General features: G+C 47.0%; 1 protein-coding gene across 1 annotated transcript; it reads right to left on the bottom strand.

Moving 5' to 3' along the window:
• Window positions 1-600: 600 nt before the first annotated feature.
• On the bottom strand, window positions 601-25174 carry CORO2A (coronin 2A). The gene is made up of 11 exons (XM_063128492.1): window positions 24968-25174; window positions 20365-20481; window positions 16952-17101; window positions 15895-16074; window positions 14571-14687; window positions 11503-11607; window positions 7718-7814; window positions 6381-6493; window positions 6184-6274; window positions 2912-3171; window positions 601-1072 (listed from the first exon to the last, which is right to left on the bottom strand). The coding sequence occupies exons 1-11, from the start codon at window positions 25163-25165 to the stop codon at window positions 941-943; spliced, it is 1560 nt and encodes a 519-aa protein (XP_062984562.1). The 5' UTR covers window positions 25166-25174; the 3' UTR covers window positions 601-940.
• Between the last annotated feature and the right edge of the window lie 380 nt (window positions 25175-25554).

Genomic DNA, 25554 nt, shown 5'->3' with positions numbered 1-25554 from the left:
CTCACATTGGTTCTGGCACAACATTCAGAGACAAGATGACAACGGTGAGAAGAAGCAATCAGTGGAAGGTTGAGTTTGAGGCAGCTGGAGAGAAGCCATCTCAGTCTCCACTGCTGGCTTAAGGCATGTAGCGGTCCTTACGGAAGATTACGGGTGGAGTTGGAAGATGGCTGGGTACTGACTGAAGCTACAGACCCCCTCTGGTTCCGACGCGCTCCGTTTCAGCAAGACTGGGCTGCCGTCCTCTCGGTGCTCAACAACTAACCATTCATTTCACAAGCCTGACTTTTGACATTCCTGACTTTCGTTCTCTTAACTGATTCCTTTGCCCCTTACCTCTTAGGCACAACCCTATTCGCAAAGGAAGTTCCATAAAGCTGATGACTTAGACGCTCCCTCCACGCCCCCAGCTTGGCCACAGGAGACAAAAGCAACTCTATGTTGTATCACTCTGTTCCATCCAGGCCTGCAGAGGGATAGGGAAGAGCCCTGAGCCACTCCTGATGGCTTCATCTTCATGCTGCAGCAGCCCAGTGCTGGGCAGCCAGGCAGAGTCCAAGCTACCACACTGCCAAGCTCAGGTGGGCCCTGGGGGCTGGAAGGACGCTCTGCTCCTCAATGAAGCTTCAGGCACACACAGGGACAGGGGGCTGCAGGAGCCTCTATCTTCACCTTGAGACATCTCCTAGTCACAGAGGGACTCTGGGGCCACTTTTAATCTAGGAGTTCCTTGCAAAGAAGGGGACCAGTAAACAAAGCACCTGTAAGAAACCCAGCAGTCTCCAGCTTGCAGGCAATGGGGCACTCAAGGCAGGCAATGGGTTGCCGGTAAATCCCAAGTTCTCCTCCTTCTGGACCATAATCCTCCAAGGATAAAGTTCCGTGGCAACAGCTGTCCTGGAGTTGAGTGGCCTTCCAAAGGCTGCCAAGCAACGTCCTGTCAGATCCGGCTCGAATCCATGTGAAGGTTTTTGATCTCCAGCTCCAGCTGTTTGACCTGGACGTCGCGCTGGATTAGAACCTCACGGAGCCTCCGGATTTCTTCCTGCTGTCGGTAAAACATCTGCAGCAGCTGGAAAGCAGAGATTTCATATGTCACCACGAATTTTAACGGCCTGATGTCTATTTGAAACTGCAGAACCAAGAAGGCGAGGAGAAAAAGTGACCATGAACGAATATGCATAAATGTGAATTGGGGATGAAAGGAAGGCAATACAAATATCAAAAGGTGAGTGCTATATTGAAAACAAAGGTTATGTAACATGTTTTGAAAGCTCCTGGCAATTCATAAACAGACCCATTTAGTTTTTATAAGACACTTATGGCACAATCTATCACTGAGCGGGGGGTTGGACTCGATAGCCTTATAGGCCCCTTCCAACTCTACTATTCTATGATTCTATAGGCACCTCCACCCAGAGAGAGTGACTTGAGGTTCAATAGAACCTCATTCCTCTTCTAGAGTGCAAGCATTGCAACACATTCATACCTGCTGCCCCTCATCCAGTCCCCACACTTGTGCAGTATAACTTATTTGAAGTTAGAGTCCAAGAGAGGAGGAGAACAGAGTTCTCCTGTACTCATAGAATCATAGAATAGCAGAGCTGAAAGGGGCCTACAAGGCCATCGAGTCCAACCCCCTGCTCAATGCAGGAATCCACCCTAAAGCATCCCTGACAGATGATTGTCCATCTGCCTCTTGAAGGCCTCTAGTGTGGGAGAGCCCACAACCTCCCTAGGTAACTGATTCCATTGTCGCACTGCTCTAACAGTCAGGAAGTTTTCCCTGATGTCCAGCCGGAATCTGGCTTCCTTTAACTTGAGCCCGTTATTCCGTGTCCTGCACTCTGGGAGGATCAAGAAGAGATCCTGGCCCTCCTCTGTGTGACAACCTTTTAAGTATTTGAAGAGTGCTCTCATGTCTCCCCTCCATCTTCTCTTCTCCAGGCTAAACATGCCCAGTTCTTTCAGTCTCTCTTCATAGGGCTTTGTTTCCAGACCCCTGATCTTCCTGGTTGCCCTCCTCTGAACACGCTCATTCCTCGATGATGATGATGATGATGATTTATTGCATTTATATCCTGCTTTTTTCCTCCAAGGAACCCAAGGTGGCGTACATAATCCTCCTCCTCTCCATTTTATCCTCACAACAACAACCCTGTGAGGTGGGTTGGGCTGAGAGTCTGTGACTGGCCCAAAGTCACCCAGTGGGTTTCCATGGCCGAGTGGGGACTAGAACCCGGATCTCCCGACTCCCAGTCCAACACCTTAGTCACTACACCACACTCCATGCATGAAAGGCCATGCTCTAGTGTGTAGAATTGGGTGAGTCGAGCAGATAAACATGCCCTGAGAAATAATCCCATGTTGTGATTATTTAGAGTAGGGATGGGTAACTGTGGGAGGTTCAGTGGCCACTATTGGGCCCTACCCCAACACTCTCCCCCTGTGGACCATGGTCGACGGGGCGCCGCCACAGCCTCAGAAAAAAATAGCAATAATAAATTGGCAGTTTGACTTTAATATTTGGTGGCAACTTGCTCCACAGCATTACAAGGGTTAAATTTAACTTGAAAACAAGCTATATTTGACCCGTGTAGCGCTCCATAGCACTGTGGTTGCCGTGGGAGTGGAGGTGTTTCGCTGTCACTGAATTCAGTGGTCTGTCCGGGACTGCATGTTTCCCACATATTGCTCCCCTGATTTAGACCCAACTGGGCATGTCCTTGCTCCCAGCAACACACCCTGAGGAACTGGGCTTCCCTCACTCTTGACTCAAAGCTTTCTACATGCTCATGTCCAGCTTGAACACCTAGTTGAAATAGCAAACACCTAGTTGAAATAGCTAACCCTGGCTATTTAATCCAGTTTCCTGACTGACACGAGCCTGCTCTGTGTCAGACCACTGTACCTCATTTTCTGTTTTGGGCGGAGGACACTCAAACACGTCAAAGCCGTTCGACAACCCGATTCGCCTGTCTTCCTGTCCCCTTTCCTCGGTCTTCCTGTGTCCCCACTTCTGTTGGGTCCTGCTTGTCTTTTCAGTAGCATCAGCCATCCTGCTTTGGTACTGCACCGGCTCTGTTGCTGCCAATGATGCCTCCTTTTCCGGGAATGGCGGCAAAGAGTTCAAAATCACAGAGCCTGGTCTCAGAGACATCAACACAGGTCCTGGAGACAACAGAAACACAACCTTCAGGAACATCAGAGACTTCAGGACCAAGCAACACTCAGGGTACTTGCAGTGGCTGTTTATAACCAAGCCCATGAAGGACAGAAACAAGCAGGTCTTATTCATCCCAGTAACTAGAGCCCATTTGTATGCAGGGCTGATAAACCCTGCACTTAAAAACAAAGCAAAACCATCCTGAAATTCTGCACCAAGAAAATCCAGATTTCCGATCCAAGAAAAGCTGATTACTATGACACACATTAATTACTCAAATGAAGTAATTTTGTATCATTTCACTCATTTCGCATCATTTATTCAGGTTTTGCTAGACAAGGGGAGGGCCAAAGAGCCGTGCAATGATCAGGTCCACAACATGATTCCCTTGTTCCTGCTGCTAAAGTCCAGTTGTGGCAGAGTTAATAGATGCCTAGGGTGACCATATGAAAAGGAGGACAGAGCTCCTGTATCTTTAACAATTAAATTGAAAATAAAATTTCAGCAAGTGTCGTTTGTATATATGGGGAACCTGGGGAAATTTCCTCTTCATCACCACAGTTAAAGCTGCAGGAGCCCTGCCCTCTTTTAAATCTGGTCACTCTAGTATAGCTCCTGCAGCTTTAACTGTTGTGATGAAGAGGGAATTTCACCAGGTTCTCTATATATACAAATGACACCTGCTGAAATTCCCTTATCTATGCAACTGTTAAAGATACAGGAGCCCTGTCCTCCTTTTCATAGGGTCACCCTACAGGAGCTCTAACAGGGAAAGGAGGCATGAGCATCCCATCACCAGACGCACTGCAGGGAGGATTCTCCTCCTCCTGCTTGTATGTATCACAGTGACATCTGTACCTTGCCCTTCTTCCAAGGAGTTCAGAGCCCTTCTATCCCAACAACCACCTAGGCCCAAACAGTTTGACTCCTCCATGTGCCAAGGTCTTCTGATGAATGGAACGGAGATGTCAAGCCAGGTCTATGGGCTTTATGTGTGCCACAACCAAAGGGGGTGAGGTGGGCCTTTTCAGAAGAGGGCTTTTTCAGTGGAGGCATCTTTCTGGCCATGCCTCATTGCTGATCACTGGGTGGTTTTCCAGCTTTTTCACAGGTTTCCCTGCCCTCTATTCTAAGAGATCCCCCCCCCACATTCTCTTAAGGCTTTAGTTATCGGCAGCAAGAGCTTTAAGCAAAAATATGCTGGTATGATTGGTAATTTGGCCCCGCCCCTTCTGCCCGGCCCAAAACTGGAATGTGGTCCCCAAGAGTTTCTCTTTAGGCTGGAAGGAGATTCACTATCATGTGGGCTGAGCAATTTGCAGCCCACCAGCAAGCCTTAAACATGGGGAGGAGCAATGCTATGGCATGCAGCCACAGGAAAGTGGTTCTTGCATTGCTGCTTTAATTTATAAAGGGCGTCTCGCAGTGGCAGTGGGGGGAAAGGCTAACAGCTCTCTACCGCAGAACAGCCTGAGAGCGGGTAGAAATCTGGACTCCCCTTTCTCGTGCAGAATTTCAGAATGCATGGCTGCACTTGGAAGAATCAATCCGTCTTTATTTACAGTCAACAGACCAACTGTTATAGCATATAAGTACACAGACGTTAATAAAAATACATGAGGGTAAAAAGAAAGGATAAAAAATCTGTAAAAACGCTAATCAGAAGGTTTAAAATAATGATCAGACATCCATAAGTGGACTAATGAGAATAGCCAGACGCAGAAATTTGGCTACTTGCTCAGTAATAGGCTTATTGGTGCCCTGGAGTAAAATAATCATAAGAGACTCAGATTGTGATAATAAGGACGGTCGCATGGTATCATTTATACAGGTTGTGCAGTTCAGCTTCTCTCAACAGAGAATCTGTCCATTCAGAGACATGCTCTGCCTTATCCTCTGTGATCATAAAGACAATGACCCTGTTCAGGTGGCATGCAAAGCCACAGTGATTAAGCGTTTTGAGCTAAACATTATGGTTTAGCGTGTCGTGTGAACCATTCCTAACCATGGTAGCTACATAACCATGGTTTAAACATGCTCACTAACCATTTGCTGTAAATGGGTAAGTGGCCTAACTATGGCTTAGCATGTAGTCTGAACAGGCCCATATACTCCCCCCCACCCCTCTCTCTCTCTCTCTCTATTTATCTTAGAATCATAGAATCATAGAATAGCAGAGTTGGAAGGGGCCTACAAGGCCATCGAGTCCAACCCCCTGTTCAATGCAGGAATCCACCCTAAAGCATCCCTGACAGATGGTTGTCCAGCTGCCTCTTGAAGGCCTCTAGTGTGGGAGAGCCCACGACCTCCCTAGGTAGCTGATTCCACCGTCGCACTGCTCTAACAGTCAGGAAGTTTTTCCTGATGTCCAGCCGGAATCTGGCTTCCTTTAACTTGAGCCCGTTATTCCGTGTCCTGCACTCTGGGAGGATCGAGAAGAGATCCTGGCCCTCCTCTGTGTGACAACCTTTTAAGTATTTGAAGAGTGCTATCATGTCTCCCCTCAATCTTCTCTTCTCCAGGTTAAACATGCCCAGTTCTTTCAGTCTCTCTTCATAGGGCTTTGTTTCTAGACCTCTGATCATCCTCGTTGCCCTCTTCTGAACACGCTCCAGCTTGTCTGCGTCCTTCTTGAATTGTGGAGCCCAGAACTGGACGCAATACTCTAGATGAGGCCTAACCAGGGCCGAATAGAGAGGAACCAGTACCTCACGTGATTTGGAAGCTATACTTCTATTAATGCGGCCCAAAATAGCATTTGCCTTTCTTGCAGCCATATTGCACTGTTGGCTCATATTCAGCTTGTGATCTACAACAATTCCAAGATCTTTCTCATTTGTAGTATTGCTGAGCCAAGTGTCCCCATGTTCTTGGGAAACATCACCTCTCAAGTTACTCTCAGCCCTCTTAAAAGCCCCTTTATTCTGTAGGTCTACAGCTCACGGGATTCAGTGGAGATACCCGAGTGCTGAGGAAATTATTTTCATTCTGGCCCTTCACTTATTAGCACCACTGACCTTTATTAGCGCCGCTCAGCCACTGTTGTGCCGTCAGTGCTGGTTGGACTCCAGCTGTCATTGGATAGATGTCTTCCTGGTACGATTCAGACTGCAGGGAGAGAGCAGACCACATTCACTACATCTGAGCAACTAGCCTCAAGGGCAGCCTCATCCTCTTCCGAAGCTGCCGCGCCACAGTCGAGGCGCCCACTCACCCGCCGAGGCACGATCATAGAAACTGGCTCAATCAGGCTTTTGACCGGAATCAGTTTATAGAATCGGAAGATCTCACAGGAAGAGACGTCCAGACCCCTCTTTGGCATGATCCCTAAAGACCAGGAAAAAGGTTGGGACAAGGTCAAGCTGGACACTCAGCAGCAACACAGGCTGGGAATTTCAGGACTCCAGCTGCTCCTCCTCCCATGCAAAGCGGCCGGGAGACAAGCAAGGCTAAAACAGAAGGGAGAGGGTTGCATCACCCTTCTCCCTCTGAACCCTTTCCCCAGTGCTTTTCTCCAACCATCAGAGCACACACTGCTTCCCTCTGTGCATAACTTAAATTCTCCTACCCTCTGAACATTCCCGTCTCTATTTCTGACCTCGTGTGAGGTCACAATCCCAGAATCCCTCCTACCCCTTTAACAGGGCCCGAGCCACGCCATTTTATTCCTCCCCCACGGTCCTGTTGGCCCACTCTTCCCTTACTGCAGAGCAAAATCTAGCAAGCAAGAGGGAACTCGTGTAGGAGTGGAGAAGGAAAACCCCATCGCTGCCTCCTCTTCTGCGGCTGCAGGGCTGTTAAAGAGACAGAAGGGTTTGCCCACGTCACCTCTGGAGAAACAGGTTGGTGTAACTGGGCTTCCAAAATAGGAAATGGGCTCTATTACATAGGGTGACCTTATGAAAAGGAGGACAGGGCTCCTGTATCTTTAACAGTTGCATAGAAAAGGGAATTTCAGCAGGTGTCCTTTGTATATATGGAGAACCTGGTGAAATTCCCTCTTCATCACAACAGTTAAAGCTGCAGGAGCTATACTAACGTGACCAGATTTAAAAGAGGGCAGGACACCTGCAGCTTTAACTGTTGAGATGGAGAGGAAATTTCACCAGGTTCTCCATATATACAAATGACACCTGCTGAAATTCACTTTTCAATACAACTGTTAAAGATACAGGAGCCCTGTCCTCCTTTTCATATGGTCAGCCTATATTACAGTTGCATGTTCAGACAAAGAGAACGGAGAAAGAAAGAAGTCACCTCAGAAGGGTACTTAAACTTCGAAAGAAAGACAATCATTTTGACAAAACTCTCTTCTCCACTTGACAGATGTTTTAAATCAGTACTCCCTGTGGTAGTAAAGAGAGGCGGCAAAAGAAAGTCCCTCAGCCGTGCGGGAACAGCTGAGACAAAACAGAGGGGAGGGAGAACAGGCTGAGGCCTGTTATCTGCCCATGACCAGCTGCTCTTCCCTTGTTGTATCAGTTGTTCAGAGGCCCCCTTTAAGCACCATCCCAGGATATTTAGCCAGCAATGAAAGTGCTGCAAACTCACCGATTCCTTTCTGGGGCAAAGCAGAGCGGTATTCCATCAGGTAGTTTAGGAAAGGCTTCTCCTGATCTATCTCATAGTACCTGATATTTCCATCCCCCTGGACATAACATGAGAGACAAAAGGGGAAAAAAAGCACAGTGTTGTTTCCCAGAGGCATTGAGGAGAGAGGCTTCACTCCTGTCACCATTATGTACAATATTTTATTGTTCCATGGGGAGAAACTGGGCTGTGGGTGTGTCGTCCTCTCAAAAGGAAGCTACTGTGGCTTGGCTGATGGATGTTGATATGGAAACCCAGGTTCAAATCCCCACTTGGCTTTGGGGCTCACTCAAGGCCCTGGGCGAGGCTGCTTCCAGATGCAGTTTTTATTGTGCAATAAATACAGCTTTTATTGTGTTTATTCCGCCTCATTCACAACTTTTTATGAGGGGTGGGGTGGGGTGGGGTTCCAGATAACATTTGTCTTCATTCTGTAGCCCTCCCACGTTTCCCTACTGCTTCTTCCATCTTTTTTCTTGACATAAATGATCCGATAAGGAAGAAAAGACAGAAGAGCGGCACAATGCCTGCTGGCTGTTAGCGATAGGAGCCCTCCCTCTGGAAGCACCCCAAGTCATTCTGGTAGTCCAGGGGCACATCTACATGAAGGGTTTGCCCCGGGGTGGCTTCGCGGTAGCGGCACGTCATCTACATGACACAGCCGCCATTGCGAAGCCGGAAACTCCGCTCCAAAAATGCTGGGCACTTATCCCAACTTTTTTGGCAGCGGAGCCCATGGCGCCCCCTGATTGGTCGCCATGAGTGGCCTTGTGCCTGTAAAAGTAAAAAATACAAACAAATAGGGTGGGGGAGACTTTTTTTAAAAGAACTATTATCTGTATCTCCGCAGCTGCGCAGATACAGATAAGAAAAATAAAAAGAAATGGGGGGGGGAACGGGCAGCCAGAGGAAGGAGAGGAGAGTCGGTTCGCCCCAAGTCCCTGCCCCCTCTCTTTGCGTCCTCCCTCTGGCTGCCCGTTCCTCCCCCACATTACTTTATTTATTTATTTATTTATTACATTTCTATACCGCCCAATAGCCGGAGCTCTCTGGGCGGTTCACAAAAATGAAAAACATTCGAAGTATAAAACAACAGTATAAAACCATAATATAAAATACAATATAAAAGCTCAACCAGATAAAAACAGCAGCAATGCAAAATTACAAATTCAAAACACCAAGTTAAAATTTATGTATAGACTGTTTAAATGCTGGGAGAATAAAAAGGTCTTCACCTGGCGTCTAAAAGCATATAATGTAGGTGCCAAGCGAACCTCCTTAGGGAGCACATTCCACAGCCAGGGTGTCACAGCAGAGAAGGCCCTCCTCCTATTTTTATTATCTGTATCTGTGCAGCTGCGGAGATACAGATAATATTTTTTTAAAAAAAGGGGTGGAGGAATGGCCCTGGCACAAAACATTTTTACCTTAATGCAGCTATGATTGTGGTTGGGAAGCAATCTGAATATGATCAGAAAAGCAGCAGGGCACGGGCCTGCTTAACCCTTTCCCCATTGAAAACTGTCCCCCAGCCAAACTACTTTTCTCCTAGCACAGGAAAAGGTCTTTGAACCTGGTATCTTTTTCACAAAAAGGAGAAAAGCTGTTGGGTGGGGGTTGATCAGAAAAACAGTTCATGCCAGAAAGGATTAAGTACCCCACTGACCTGCCATGTTACCATTCAAATTCCGAGTCTTTTATGGCTGTGTTATGTAAAAACAAAAATGGCCAGAAAGAGATGTATTCCACTATCCAGTGCCATCCTGAAGAACATAAGAAGAGCCCTGCTGGATCAGACCAAGGGTCCATCTAGTCCAGATCTCTGTTCACCAGTAGCCAACCAGCTGTCAGCCAGGGATGAACAAGCAGGTGCAACAGCACCCTCCCACCCATGTTCCCCAGCAACTGGGGCACACAGGCTTACTGCCTCAAATACTGGAGATAGCACACAACCATCAGGGCTAGTAGCCACGGATAGCCTTCGCCTCCAGGAATTTATCCAACCCCCTTTTAAAGCCATCCAAATGGGTGGCCATCACTACATCTTGTGGTAGTGAGTTCCATAATTTAACTATGCGCTGTGTGAAGAAGTGCTTCCTTTTATTTGTCCTGGATCTCCCACCAATCAGCTTCATGGGATGACCCTGGGTTCTAGTATTTTGAGAGGGACAAAAATGTCTCCCTATCCACATTCTACACACCATGCATAATTTTCTACACCTCTATCATGTCTCCCCTTAGCCTCCTTTTTTCCAAGCTAAACAATCCCAGTTGATGTAACCTTCCCTGGTAGGAGAGATCCTTGTCAGTCAAGCCTCTAGATCAGAGCTTTCCAAACTGTGTGTCGCGACACGTTAGTGTGTCATCTGCAGTGTGTAGGTGTGTCACGTGAATATAACGAGAAACCTCTGAGTCTATGTGAAATAAGCAATACCAACTTGCATGCATTTTTACGCAGCAAAGGGGCCGATTAGTATGGTGCACTAGTATATTCCCCTTCCGTTGTATCCGTGTATGCACACCACGGTCAAGGGATCATACAGGTACTGTGCACACACAGTATGCATAATCGGGTCGAAACAGCTGATTCCACGTCACTTCTGGTGACGAGGCTGCACCTGAAGTGACGCATTCGAGAAATTCCATGGGCCCAGTTTTTTGATAGAACACCGTCTCAACTGCCGCTCGATCGCAGCTCGACAAAATTGGTTCAGTGTGAAAAGTCTTGGAAATGTATGTTATCTTGCAAATCATATATTTTTCAAAATATAAATGAAAGGTTTTCATGAGATATGTTGTGTCCCCATACATTTCATTATTACAATTTATGTATGTGTCCGTACCTCTTATAAGGGGTTAGTTTAACCTCCGGTTTGCTAGTAAAACTGAATTACTGTGTCACGAAATGATGCATGTCTAAAAAGTGTGTCACCAACTTGAAAAGTTTGGAAAGCTCTGCTCTAGATTCTAAGGACAGGGCTCTGTTTGCTACTGGAAGTTGCTGCAGACTGGCATGAAGCATAACTAGGGTGCAGCAATCGGGGCATGTGCCCTGGAGATAACCTGAACAGAGGTGCAAAATGGGCAAAGATTGTGTAACATATCTATGCAGTTATTAAAATAAACATTAAATTATGGAATGCTTGTTGGCTGGGAAAAATAGTGAGGGCAATAGGCAGATTGGCACCATAATGGCTTTCTATTTGCCCTGTGCCTGCAGCCTAACACAGCAAAGCACATTCACCCACTGGATACTGCTGTTGGGGGAGGAAAAATCAGAAAAGTGCAAAGTTGGATAGCAGCAGCCAGTAAATTCTATGCATGGAATCTGATCTGGAGCAGCGAGAATGTGAAATTTCAGCACAATCCCCTTAAAGGTTGACAGTTCATTTCAACTCACTTAAGCTGAAGATGTTTTTAGGATTTTTTTTAGAATGTTTTTAACAATGTATATTATGTTTTAATTCAGTTTTATGTATTTTATCATTTATTGTTGTTCCCTGCCTCAATCAGAATGGGCAGGCAGGTAAGAAATAAAATTATGATTATGATGATGATGATGATGATGATGATGATGATGATGATGCACCACGCCAGTTCCAATGAGGGAGGCGTTTAGAATTGGGAGCCACTATCAAACACAGTAATTGCTCATTACGGGATGATTTTTATTGCACTGAGGTCCACTCAGAGGAGAGAGTTAGATGGCCTTGTATTCAGACTTTGTGTCACGGACAGGAACTCACCTTGCCCAGCACATACAGCATGCGCGTGTCTGAGTCATAGAAAGGAAACAAGAGACCTGAGGAGCCATCCACATCCTCCACCAGTAAAGGCACAGAAAGATCACCCTTCAGGCCAAAAGAGAAACAGAAACGGCAGTTGTAAGATTGCAACTATTTAAAGATGTTCCTACAACAAGAACAACAAGTGCAGCTCAAGAAGGATTTAGAGCAGGGCTGTTAAACTGTTTTCATCCCATTTTCAGCCCCCGAGCTGTTGGGGGCTGCAGTCCAGTGGTGGGCGGGGCCAAAGCAGTGGGGCCCCAAAATGCCATCATATGGAGGATGCCTTCAGTCTTCTGAGCCCCCACCTGCAGTCTGAAGCAGTGCAGACTAGATTACTTCAGCGAGAGCTTGGGCCTAGCTGTCCCCGAGGAAACAATATCTCTCAGCCGCACAAGTGGCGTAAAGAGGAACGCCGATGTGCAGATCAGCCTCTCCCAATCTGGCACCCTCCAGATGCGCTGGACTACAAGTCCCAGTCTGTGGAGGCTGGTGGCTCCGATGTCAGTGGGGCAGTGAACCTGGTTTCATTCAGAACCAGTCAGAACTCCAAGGGAGCTAGCCAAGGTGCTTCTGAATGAAACCTGAAGCGGGTTCACCACTTCACTGACACAGGAGCCACCAGGCTCCACTGGTCCCGGTATCTCCAGCCATGCTAACAATGAGAGTTACAGTTCACCGTATCCGGAGGGAACCAGGTTGGCAGAGACAGATGGCCTACGATACAACAAGACAAGGATGCCCACAGTGAATGCACAAGCTGTGGGGTGACAGCCTTGCCTCCTCTCTGCTTTGCACTTTAAATGACAGGTGGCCATACCAGTGCGCTGAAGTCTGGCCCCTCTTGCCATCCTTCATGTGTGTGGTCCACAGTTACTTTAAAAAGTGTTGCAGGAACATTCATGTACTTGCCTATTTGTTTGTTGTCTTATTACTTTAATGTGCAAAATTGCTCTGAGGGAAAGTTTCTAGGTGACATCATAGATGCTGGCCAATCAGTGCATCTGACTCCAGCTTGAAATATGCAGAAGTGTGTGTGGAGAGGGGGTTTCCTCCCAGAGCTGACCCCATATAGAAATAATCAGTGATTTAGTGGAGCCAGGCCACGCAGAGACACAGCGCTGGGACTTTTTTATGAGCAGGCATGCTGACGTCATCTGCCACCCCCCTCAGATTCCCCTGTTCCGTCTCATCTTAACTGCAATCCTCATAGTAGCTTGAGGGAAATTAAGTTTCCCAGCACCAATATATAGTTGTTTTGGGATAGCTTGGTCTCGAATAGGCAGTTAAGAATCATTTGCTTTACAAAAGACCTGCTTCTGGTGGAGATGAAAACTGCTAGAACTGGTTTGTTGACACGAATCCACACAACTGCCTGGATTTTTGGACTCTTCCTGGGGAGGTGGTTATGGGGACTGTCATGATGAGTGCCTGCACTTACCCTACTGAAAATAGGTACACTTGAAATGAACACAGAGGGCCTGTTCAAACAACACGCAAAACCATGGTTAGGCCACTACCCCTTTTGCAGCGAGTGGTTACTGAACATGTTTAAACCATGGTTATGTAGCTACCATGGTTAGGAACGGTTCGCACAACACACTAAGCCATAATGTTTCGCTCAAAGCGCTTAACCACCAAAGTTTAGCGTATTGTCTGAACAGGGCCAGAGTGGCCTACTACTCTAAGAAGGCTGCTTGTCTTTCCCATAATTTCCAATTTCCACTCAGGACAGTGCTACACTGTTCAGCATACATTTGGAGTAAGCACACTGATGTGGGAAGGGCTCAATGAAGGCCAAAAGGAAAGGTGCAAGGATTTGCCAGCGGAAGGAACCAAGTGCAATGTGCCAGCAGAAAATAGTACAGGGAGATTATATTGCCCGTTTTCAAATACTCTGCATGGCAGTGCTGCACCTCCACACCACCCTTTCTAGCCCCTATATGAGGCTTCCAACCTACGAAAAGTTCAGCAGAGCCTCCCCTTGGGGCTGCAAACTGCTGCGGCCTCCTCCTGTTTATCTTGAGTCAGGCACAAGCCTCCCTCCTCTTCCGTCTCTCTCTTGGGGTTGCAACCTCCAGGAGTTAATGGAACCACATTCGGTGTGGTGTCCTGTCTTCCCCACATCCCTGGTTCACTCTCCCTTTGTCCGCTGCTATTTTCCAAATGGCCTGTCCCAAGCCCTGCTACCTGATTCCGCTCCCCCCCCCACACACTGGTCTGTCTACATTAAAATGCAAAAGTGATGCATAAACGCCATGTGCCACAAAGAGGAAGGAGAATTATTGTTCCTATTCCCTGAGGAAAAGGCTTGAAGCAATGGATTTTAAAACTCAAGGAAGGTTAATTTAGATTAAACACTTCAGATAAACATGAGGGTGGGGAAGGAATTGCCTGTGTTGCACTATAAACCAAGGGACGCCGATGCTCCGGAACACTCAAGCCAGCCAGCCAAGCTACATAGGCGATCATCCAAATGGAACTCTGAGGTTACTAGGCAATATCAACTGAAGAGAAATCCCATTCAAACCCAACATCTGACCGACAGGCCCTGAGAGCAAAGCAAACCCATGTGCAAAAGAGTCAGTATATGCAATCAACCAAATCAAGTGGTCAAGTTTTTCCCGGACTGTAACATTTCAGACTTTGGGGTGGAGGTGAACGCTTGAATGCTCCTCCATCAAAACTACTACTACTACTACAACAACCTTCCCTCCACGTAGAAAAACAGCATAACAACATGTCAGGGAAGAAGCTGTGCTTTTCAGCCTGGTTTACTCTGAAAGGGGGAACAGAAGTGTATTTTTCATTGAGTTGGTAAACCAGCATTTCAGACTACACAAATAAATCCTCTTCCTTATCTATCTATCTATCTATCTATCTATCTATCTATCTATCTATCTACAGCACCAAACATTCATGGCATCAGCTGTGATTGTGCAGCACAGCAGAAAGACAGGACTAAGGGATAATCTGCAATGGGACTGTTAATCTGGTGAGAACGTGCGGTGGACGGCCGTGCAACTCACCTGATCCCATAGTGCAATTTGCCTGTTATTCCACCTGGACGTCCCTGTGGAGATCAGCCTTTTCATGTTTCCTAGAAACAAAACTTTATTCACTCTGTGAGACTTGTTGTTTGCTTCCTGAAAGAAGACAACGCGTGTTACTAACAGGAAACCAAGCACACCACACACTTCTTCTTTCAGTGAAGCTCATAGAATCATAGAATCATAGAATCATAGAATAGAGTTGGAAGGGGCCTACAAGGCCATCGAGTCCAACCCCCTGCTCAATGCAGGAATCCACCTAAAGCATCCCTGACAGATGGTTGTCCAGCTGCCTCTTGAATGCCTCTAGTGTGGGAGAGCCCACAACCTCCCTAGGTAACAGTTCAAAGCTTTGAAGACTCTCCACCATCACCATTTTCCCAACACTTGCAGAACAGCCTGATCACTTGCAAAGGACTTCTGAAGTCAGGCTAAGGGGCATCTGAAGCTCTAGGGCTGCAGGTTGACAATCCCTGGTTTATTGCAAAGATGTAATCTAACAAACTCCTCCTTTAGTCTTTCTTCTAGGTCTACTGTACCATTTGACCTTTTACACTTTGGAAGAGGTCAAGAGAAGGATTTCAGTACAAACTTTCCTACAATCCCCTTCTTCTTCTCATTACTGGAATGGCAGGAGGTAGCTTTAAAAGCACTGCCCAATTCTAGAACAGAACAAGGCTGCAAATCCCAGTTTATCAGGCTGGTATCCATAAAAACAGACCAAGAAAGGATCTACACTACTGCTTTATAACGGTTTTGAAGTGCACTGGGTCCCATGGCACATTCCATATGCCGTTTTCAAACCGCTTTCTTAATGTTATATCCTGCTTCGTGTAGACCTGGCCCTATTCTAGGATTTGAGCCAAATATCCTGCCCCTGACTATAAGCTCTATCCAATGAATATTTTATTGCACGCTCGTTCCTGGGCACTCACGGAGTTTGCTCAGGTCCCTCCCATGACGTCGTCTGCCTCCCGCACACCTTCCGCCCCTTCTGGCCTTCCTTGCGCCACAAAAAAACCCTCATTAAGTCTGATGTTTTTTTAAACTCGGAATTGATGCTCTCCCCTGCTGTGTGCAGGAGAAGCAGCGCCATTAGAACAGCGGAAGCGAAGGCAGGAAGCGTGTTAACCCCCGGTGTGATGGAGCTTTATGCTGCTTCAAAGAAAGCAGTGTGCCACTTGTACCTATTCTAGCCCTGCACACAGGGGGGAAAAACCCCTCTTCTCTGCCATCTGTCAGGGTGAGACGGCAAGCAGCCCTTGCATTTCATTTGCCAATTCATCTCACCAGCCCGGCATACCTGTAAGAGAGTTCCTGCTCGTGGGTCGATGATCCTGATTTTCCTGTCCCTGCAGGCTGTGGTTAAGAGGCTGCCATCCGTGTTGAACGACATGGAGAGGATCACGTCCGTGTGGAAGTTGATTGTCTTCACGGGGGCCTGAATTACAGACTCTTTGGTGTCAAGGTTCCAGATCATGATCTGAGGCAGAGGGATGCACACTTGTGAATGTTTCCCGAGCGACCCACCCACAGTGGATAGACAAAGCAGGAAAAAAAAACACAACTGTGCAGCAACTAGGCCCCAATGGTATGCATAATTTGCTCACAACCAGAAACCACATTGCTCCCTCTATGCACCTAGGGTAGAAACACAGGCTCCAATACAATTTGTTGCGTGGTGAGAGGGAGTAGGAATGCGGAAGAGGAAGCTGGACGGCAGTTACACAAGAAATAATGTTAAATTCTGCACCAAAGATGGTCAGGTTTTGCAACATGAAAAGCAGGATTCTGCTATTTGGGCTAGATCTACATTACTGCTTTATGGCAGTACTGAAGTACACTGATAACCGTTGGGGCACAAATCTCGTTCCATATACTGCTTTCCTGGAGTTACTTCCTGCCTTTTATTTCACATTATCCAAACTACCGCAATAAATGTCATTATGTGTGCTAAGAGGAATAAATGCGCAAGAGGGATATAGCTACCGTGATGGGATCACACTGATTTGATACAAGATGTGGATCTGGCCCAAGACAAATTGCACAAACAGGCCACCAACATGGCAGGTAGCAGTCAACTGGAAGGAAGGAAGCAACTATGAGACAACATTTCTTTCCCTCTGGCTCAAATATGCCACCTCTCTTGACCATCGCAATTCAGCTTTCCCCAACCTGGCACACTCCAGTTGTGTTGGACTACAACTCCCAGCATCCCCAGCCAACATGTCAGAAGGGCGTCAGGGTAGGGAAGGTTATATTACATAGATCTCAGACACCTTACACAGGACCCACAGGAAAACAAGACAGAATCACAGCCTTTCAGGTTTGAAGTGGACATTCACAAGACCGTAACTCACTTTGTAATCATAGCCGGTGCTGAAAAGGATGTTACTTGCAGTCGGGTGCCATTCGATTAGCCCCACCCTTCGGGCATGGCCAAGGAGCTCCTTCTGCGCAGTTGTGATGCTTTTTGTTAGTATGTGCTGAGGAATGTTCCAGATTTTAACCTAAGAGACACAAGGGTGCACCAGTCTAAGCAGGCTCCATTAATCAACACACCCGCCGTTAGTCGAAGCAGCAGCATTCAAGACCAACAGCACGCATTAACAACGGTACCAATCAGCAAATGAGGGTGAAGGAATGTGGGATGGAGAGATGGTTTGAAGGGGGTGGCAGGGGGACAGAAGGGTGCATACCCAGCACAGATTCACAATTTCATCCAGTTCTGGTTCCTCGGACTGTCACCACATGTCCATTACAAAGACAAAGGCAACCAAGCCCCTGTCTTTACGGCGCCACGAGACGCCTTGCTCCCACACTGGTGTTCCTTCCGGGCATCTACACACAGGAAGGAACGCAAGTGTGAACTTTCCCCTCTTTACAAGGGGAAAAAAAAGGGGGGAGGAGAGGAACAGGGCCACTGCTCCCCCTTTAAAAAAAAACATTATCTGTATCTGCGCAGCTGCGGAGATACAGATAATTTTTTTAAAAAAAAACAGGCAAGAAGGAAAGAGGCAGCCAGAGGAGAACACGAAGAGGGGGCAGGGACTCAGAGCAAACCACCTCTACTCCCTCTGGCTGCCCGTTCCTCCCCCTGCCATTTCTTTTTATTTTTATTATGTGTATCTGCGCAGCTGCGGAGGTACAGATAATAATAAAAAATTAAAAGGGTAGAAAGAACAGCCCTATTCATCTCCTCCCCACATCCCGTTTTTATTTTTATTTTACTTTTACAGGCATGGGGCTGCTCATGGCGACCAATCAGGGGGCGCCATGGGCTTCACTGACAAAAAAGTCAGGGTAAGTGCCCGGCTTTTTTGGAGCAGAGTTTCCAGGGTTTGCCCCCGGATGGCTTCGCAATGGCGGCTGCATCATGTAGATGACGTGCTGCTACTGTGAAGCCAACCTGGGGCAAACCTTTCATGTAGACGAGGAGAGAGGGAGCGTGCTTCCACCTGTACAGCAGCAACTGTGCTTTACATCCAACCCAAAGAGACTGGGGTCTGGGTGGTGGTGGTCCTGTTTTGTTGGATCTGCTACATTTCTGATTTAGAATGGAAGCACCAAATAAAGATCATAGAATCATAGAATAGCAGAGTTGGAAGGGGCATACAAGGCCATCGAGTCCAACCCCCTGCTCAATGCAGGAATCCACCCTAAAGCATCCCTGACAGTAGGTTGTCCAGCTGCCTCTTGAAGGCCTCTAGTGTGGGAGAGCCCACCACCTCCCTAGGGAACTGGTTCCATTATCGTACTGCTTTAACCGTCAGGAAGTTTTTCCTGATGTCCAGCTGGAATCTGGCTTCCTGTAACTTGAGCCCGTTATTCCGTGTCCTGCACTCCGGAAGGATCGAGGAGATCCTGGCCCTCCTCTGTGTGACAACCTTTTAAGTATTTGAAGAGTACTTAAGACGTGTTCTCTGGGCACATGCCCTGGCCAATTGAAATATTTCCTCCATCATTCTTTGTCACCATTCGTTTCTCAGCCTTCCTCTAAAGAACGGCATTTTAGCCTCTCAACGACCCGAGGAGATAGGTTAGGCGGAGACATCATAAGGGTAAGAATTTTGGTTTGAAACATCAAAACCCAATACTCTAACCATAATACTACACTGGTTCATTAGCAACTATTGATTTGAACCTTCCTAGTGAATGTCACCTCTAGAACCAAGGTAGATGTGAAGCTCCCCAGTCTCCTAACCTCTCCCCTCTCCCTCCCATATGAATTCCACATCTTTTCATTTTCAGAGCTAACCATGATCCAGTGTTCTGCCTCCATCAGCATTTTTACTAGCTGTAGTTAGCTCTAAAGTGTGGTTTGCAACCATGGTTAGCAACAAATTTTCCCCATTGTGGTTTGAGCTAACCATGGTTGGCAATAGCTAGTGGTGCCATAACACTGGTTATGAAAGCAAAGGTGAAGACGGAGCCTAGAGCAGGGGAGGAGAACCTCCAGCCCTGGGCCTAACCCTGCACATGGAGTTCCCCATATTGGACTTATTTATTTTATTTTCTGCATTTATATACAGCTCCATAGCCGAAGCTCTCTGGGCGGTTTACAAAAGTTAAAAACAGTAAACATTAAAAATAAATATACAAAATTTAAAAACGTAAGAAGCATAAAAACAACAGTATCCTTGTAAAAACAGCTGTTCTGGGGTCAGTTAGAAACAAACAAACTCAGCCCATGTTGATAACTGCCTGGAAGAAGGGAAAGGTCTTAAAAGGGCGCTGAAAAGATAACAATGGCACCAGGTGAGCCTCGTCAGGGAGATCATTCCATAGTTGGGGGCCACCACTGAAAAGGCCCTCTCCCTTGTTGCCATAGTTTCCAAGCCCCGCCTCTTGGAATGCTCTGCGCTGTTATCTCTGATCACAGCTCCAAGTTAACAGGGAATTTGCCCATGGGACATCTTCCCTATTGCCAGTATCCTGGACTGAGCTGGCTCCTCCACAGGGCCAGTGCCAGGCTTTTTTGCGCCCTAGGCAAGGTGAGCTGCTTTCACCACCACCCCACCGTATCCCCACCACCCCAGGTAGGCGGAGACAGGTTACCTGTCCCTCGCCTGAAGTCCTCCTAGCTTGGCGGGACGCTGCGGTGGGGTGGGCGGGCAGCTCTAATTCCGTCCGTTCGCCGCTGCCGCCGCCCCCAACATCCCTGCTTGTCTTTGGCTGGGAGCCCCCAGCCGAAGCCAAGCCGGGAAGCTGGGGGAGGGCAGTCAGACGGCTCCATGTTCTGACGTCCGGCGCGTGCCGGAAGTCAGAACGTGGAGCCCCCCGCCCCCGCCCCCCAGTGTCCCAGGTTGGCTTCGGCTGCTGGGCGGGCGCCCAGCTGAAGCCAAGCCAGGGACGCTGGGGAGCAGGGCGGAAGGCTTTGGAACGGCGCACCCGGAAGCTGCCCTCACTCGGCCAGAGCGGCTCTGGGAGTGGGAGGGCGACTTCCGGGGGCGCCAAACTTGGCGCTCTAGGCGGCCGCCTAACTGGCCTTTATGGAAGCGCCAGCCCTGCTCCTCCATTGCCTTCCCCACATTATGTCCCCAATGGGAGAGGGTGCAGGCCAGGCACAGCGAAGCCAGTTCTTAGCTGTCATGCTGGGAGGACAATCCACCAATTATGTCATTCAGGCGGCGGAGGGGTGGGGTGTCATCCACCCACCCACTCCACCCCATTTTGGTTGCCCTCCACTGGCCTCTAGGATACTCTTGATCTTCTAAACATGGTTGGGAGATTGGGCAGTGTTATGGCTCTGCACGAGTTTCCAGAAACTTACAGTGGCATCTTCGGAGCATGAAGCTATTACAAAGTCATCAAAGGGATTCCACTTAATGTCCAAAACGTTCCCTTTGTGCCCACAGATGCGAGGGTAATGCGGGTCAAGCTTCCCTGTCTGGAAACAAATAGAAAGATTTAGTCCCCAAACTACAAGGTCTCTGAGGAAGCCTGTCAATTGACCATGAGCAAAACAAAGCTGGATTTTCCAAAGCGTACCATCTTCCTTGGTTTTATCCCGACACCTTAATACATCTCTTAAGGCACCATCCTAGAAAGAAAAAAAAGTCTGACAACATCCAACATTCCCTACCCAGTAAGTATTCTAGCGAAAACCCCACTCCTAACCAGATGGCCCTGGGAGATATAAACATGAGACTGGCAAAATAAAATAATAAAATAACAACGGAGGGCAGGAAGACAAGGTGGTGGTGGATGTTCAGCAAAGAGAGAGAAAAAGTCTGGGTTGCTGTTGACGCCATAAAGGCTGCAAGGAGTGTACATATATTATAAATTTACATATATTATAAATAAGTACTGGGAATGCAAATGTCCAGTTTCTTTCTTGGGGTGGGCACATGCCAGGCTGGGGAATGCAGGAAGTTGTAGAACTTTTTTTCTGTTTAAAAAGGCATAGGATTGTGCCCTCAGAGCCATTTCCCAGTCTTACGCAAGCACCAGCGTCACAGTAGGTCGACTTATTATTTGTTTTTTAAATCATCAAATGTTTTATTTATATATTTATATCTAATTTAGTACATAGTAACATTACTAAGAATAAAAAACATCTCAAGTACTGGGAAGGCAAATGTCCAATTTCTGTTTTGGAGTGGGCAGTTTTTGTTGCTGCAACAACATTATCTGGATTATGTGGCCTTATGATTTCCTCTTAACATTAATGCGCACTAAACTGTATTGTTAAAGCATGTTTCTTAACACACACCCCCTTTTCCCCCTCTTTATCACAAGGGCTCTGTAGTAGACTTAGGCGTTTAGGGGTGTGGCAAAGCAGAGTACACTGAATAGGTAAGGAAAGGCGGTTGCATACCACGGCCCTTTAGATTACACCATTTATCTGTTGGGTAAAGGCAGCACAGATGCTGCATGTGCGTCTCAGGAAGACCAGGAGAGAAGGCAATTCTAGTGAAAAACCCACTCCTAACCGTATGGCCCTGGGAGATATAAAAACGAGACTGGCAAAATAAAATAACAAGAACAATACCAGGTTGGGGGGAGGAAGAGAAGGGGGTGTCTGGATGTGAAGCAAAGCAGGGCATGGCGGAAGAGAGAAAAAGCCGGGTTGATGTGTATAAAGACATAAAGACTGCATGGAGTGTAGGAGGAAATAGCAGACTTAATTGGATAAGTCTCTACTAGGTGCTATGCAGGTTTCAGGTTGCACCTAGGACAGCCAGGACAAAGGAGAAAAGAATGGTCGACCCCCCCACTTTTGAAAATATAAAATCTAGATCCTGATCACCCATTATTTGCTGCTTTTTCCCAACAGTCCTAGGTGCAACCTGAAACCTGCATAACAAGTAGTAGGTAGAGCCTGATTCAATTCAGTCGGCTATCATTGCCAACACTCTGTCTTACGTAGGGTGACCCTATGAAAAAGAGGACAGGGCTCCGGTATCTTTAACAGTTGTATTAAAAAAGGGAATTTCAGCAGGTGTCATTTGTATATGTGGGGAACCTGGTGAAATTTTCTCTTCATGACCACAGTTAAAGCTGCAGGTGCCCTGCCCTCTTTTAAATCTGGTCACAGTACAGCTCCAGTATAGCTCCAGCAGCTTTAACTGTGGTGATGAAGAGGGAATTTCACCAGGTTCTCCATATATACAAATGACACCTGCAGAAATTCCCTTTTCAATACAACTGTTAAAGATACAGGAGCCCGGTCCTCCTTTTCATAGGGTCACCCTGCCTTACGGCTGCTGTTAAATGCAGACTTTAAGGCCCCACCGTGCGGTACTCATACATCAGTGTATGGATATCAGGGGCAGGGGACAGCAGTGCATCCCTGCTGCCTCTGCAACTCAGTGAGTAACATAAAAGGGCTGTTTGTGGCTTCAGCATCACCCCAACTTTCTTCCCTCCTTTAACGTCCAGCCTGATGAAGAGCTCAGGAGGACTTGAAAGCTTGCTCACTATTTTGTGACATTTTTGTTGTTCCTAAAAAAGGCATTGCCAGACAGTGGATTCTGGAATCTTATGAACAGTCATCTCTACAAACAATACACTCAACAGCAGCAGTACTACATAATGGGAACCCCTATTCAGCAGCCCCAGACCTTCCGAAAGAGGAAGGTTTTACATCCTGTCTGAAATGTCACAAGAGCAATCCAGCTTCAAAAAGGGAGGTAATTCATTCCATAACCTCAGAGCATTCCTAGTTAAGGCCCTGCTACTGGCCACCCTTGTCACCTGTGTTTCCGCTGAAGAGCTCAGGGTCAAATACACAGGGCCAACCTATTTTATTCTCAGAATAACCCAGCAATGTAGGCAGGCCTGAGAAAGAGAGAGAGGGTGGCTTGCTCAAGGTAGTTAGTGGGTAGTTCAGCTGTCCGGCGAGGTGTTCACCCTGTTCTGGACGGGGTTGCACTCTCCCTAAAGGATCGGGTCCATAGTTTGGGGGTGCTCTTGGATCCAGAACTGTCACTTGAGGCACAGGTGAACTCATTGGCACCTTTTATCAACTTAGGTTGATATACCAACTGCACCCTTATCTGGATAGAGACAGCCTAGCTACAGTTATCCATGCTCTGATAACCTCTCATTTGGATTACTGGAATGCGTTATACGTGGGGCTGCCTTTGAAAATAGTCCAGAAACTTCAGCTGGTACAAAACAGGGCAACACGTTTACTAACAGGGACTGGCCAGCAAGACTAACATTCAAAGCCGTAGACAGCTTGGGGCCAGGCTATCTGAAGGAACACCTCCTCCCATATGTACCTGCCCGGACCCCAAGGTCACCCTCAGGGGTCCTTCTCCGTGAGCCCCTGCCAAAGGAAGTGAGGCAGGTGGCTACTAGGAGGAGGGCTTTCTCCGCTGTGGAATGAGCTCCCCAGAGAGGTCCACCTGGCACCTACACTGTATTCCTTCCATCATCAGCTGAAGACCCTTTTTATTTTCTCAGTATTTTAACACCTAATTTAACTTAAATTTACATTTTACTGCTTTAATTCTGTATTTTAATCTATATCAATTTCTGCTGTGTGGTTTTATCCTGGTTGTGCTTTTTATATTTGTGTTTTTAGACTGTTGGTTGTTTTATTATGCTTTTCATGGTTTTAATTTTTGTGAACCGCCCAGAGAGCTTCGGCTATTGGGGAATATAAAAATGTAATAAATAAAAATAAAGAAATAAAGAAATATTCATGACTGGTTGTGGATTTGAACCCAAGCCTCTCTAGTCTAAGCCCAGCACTGTATGTCACACTGTGGGCCGGGCAGAAATGGCTTGAAGGGAGCCTAGGCTATTGGGCGGTATAAAAATGTAATAAATAAATAAATAAATGGCACAGGGAGCATGAGGGAGCTAGAAGCAGCACAAGGAACGTAAAAAAGATGGGTGCGTTTCTCTGAGGAACTACAGGAGTTTTTAAGTGCAGCGAAGGAATGATGGAAAATGCAGTCATCAGGATTTCTTAGCTGAAATTTATATTTTACTTCTTCAGAGGCTTAGTGCTCTTCTGTTATACAATGGAAGTGTACATGCTGTATTGACTGACTGACTGATTCATTGATTGACACTGTTTGCACAGAACGGCAGCAAATCGTGGATTCATTTGCTGGGCTACGTGCTGCACATGCGCCTCTTCCACTTTGCATAAGCAGCCTCTGATCAAAGATTGCGGAGCGTGATGGGCGAAATGGTAGTGCTCACGAGTATGATGGATAAGGGAGGCGTTGGCAGAGCGCTCTTCAGATCCTGTACTTCAGCTGCTCAGTTAGGCAAAAAGAAAAGGGCTCTTTAGTTTTGACTCCTCGCCCAAGCGAACAGCAACTCTGCTAGAATTCTACTGCTGTTCATACTGGGGACAACAGATACCAGGAAATTCTCAGCTTCTCTACATGAGGCTGTTAATCAGCTGTTAATCCACTATATTTACTTTCAGTTTCATCACAGAGTTCAGATCCGAGCACTACGTGGAGAGAGTTTCCTTTCCTCCTACATAACCTCTGCATGGAACCATGGTATAGCAGAATAGAGCAAATACACAAGTGAAAAAAGCAGTTACTTTTGCTCTCACAATTAAATACATTTCCCCTGCTTTAAAAAACTTCGCCTAAAGTGCTCGTTAGACACAGAAGTGATCATACAATAAATGCCTTATGTAGAAAGCCATGTGTGATGAACACATGAAGTGTATATGAGGTTCATATGGGGAGGGGGTGAATGAGCCCTTTGCTTATGTCTCGGCTCATGAGAGAGCGTGTCAGTAGATGGAGCCAATATTGTGAGACTTTCAAGCCCCTGCTCAGTTCCAAACAAGATCCATATTAAAAATAACTTGTCAATTCTGGCTTTAGAAGAAATTGGTTTTACATCTCTGCCATGCACACGATCTATATGTAACAGACTTATGTGGTACTTACTTGATTTACTGGTATAACAAGGAAGGCTCCTCCACCTGCACATTCCGTCACAACAGCAATGAAATGTGGGTTCACAGCACAGAACTGGTTGTCATGGACGCTCTGGGTGATAGGCACACAGTCATAGCAATTCTCCTTACTGGCTGCCTTGCCGTAAACATGGCGGAATTTTGAACGATACTGAGGATACCATGACATCTGCAATGTACAAATAGAATACCAGCATGAAGCCATGAGACCTCTTAACATTCCACACAGACGAAAACAGGGTCACTCTTCTGTATGCATAATACAAACTACCATTCTTACATCTCTGATTACTGCCTGAGCAGTGGAGGCTGGTGGCTCTGATGCCAGCGGGACGGTGAATCCGCTCTGGGTTGAACTCTAAAGGAGCTATCCAACGTGTGGAAGTAGAGTTCTGTCTGAAACCCAGAGCAGATTCACAGCCCTACTGACATTGGCGCCACCAGCCTCCACTGTGCCTGAGCCTCTCCAGCACACACACACACACACACACACACACACACCACTAAACATTGCTCAAGGTTCTTTGCTGACTGCTGTATTCATTCATCCTGCAACAA

This window comes from Elgaria multicarinata, chromosome 6 (assembly GCF_023053635.1).
Source record: "Elgaria multicarinata webbii isolate HBS135686 ecotype San Diego chromosome 6, rElgMul1.1.pri, whole genome shotgun sequence".
Lineage (NCBI taxonomy): Eukaryota > Metazoa > Chordata > Lepidosauria > Squamata > Anguidae > Elgaria > Elgaria multicarinata.
Note: the sequence above shows the minus strand (reverse complement) of the source record. Positions and strands in the feature narration are given on the sequence as shown.

Coding starts and splice junctions, on each gene's coding strand:
- CORO2A (XM_063128492.1), bottom strand. CDS start 25,165: ATGTCATGGTATCCTCAGTATCGTTCAAAATTCCGCCATGTTTACGGC. Junction 3,172..6,183: donor GCTGAGCGGCGCTAATAAAG/GTCAGTGGTGCT, acceptor TGTTGTCTCCAG/GACCTGTGTTGATGTCTCTG. Junction 1,073..2,911: donor CGCCCAAAACAGAAAATGAG/GTACAGTGGTCT, acceptor TCTGCTTTCCAG/CTGCTGCAGATGTTTTACCG.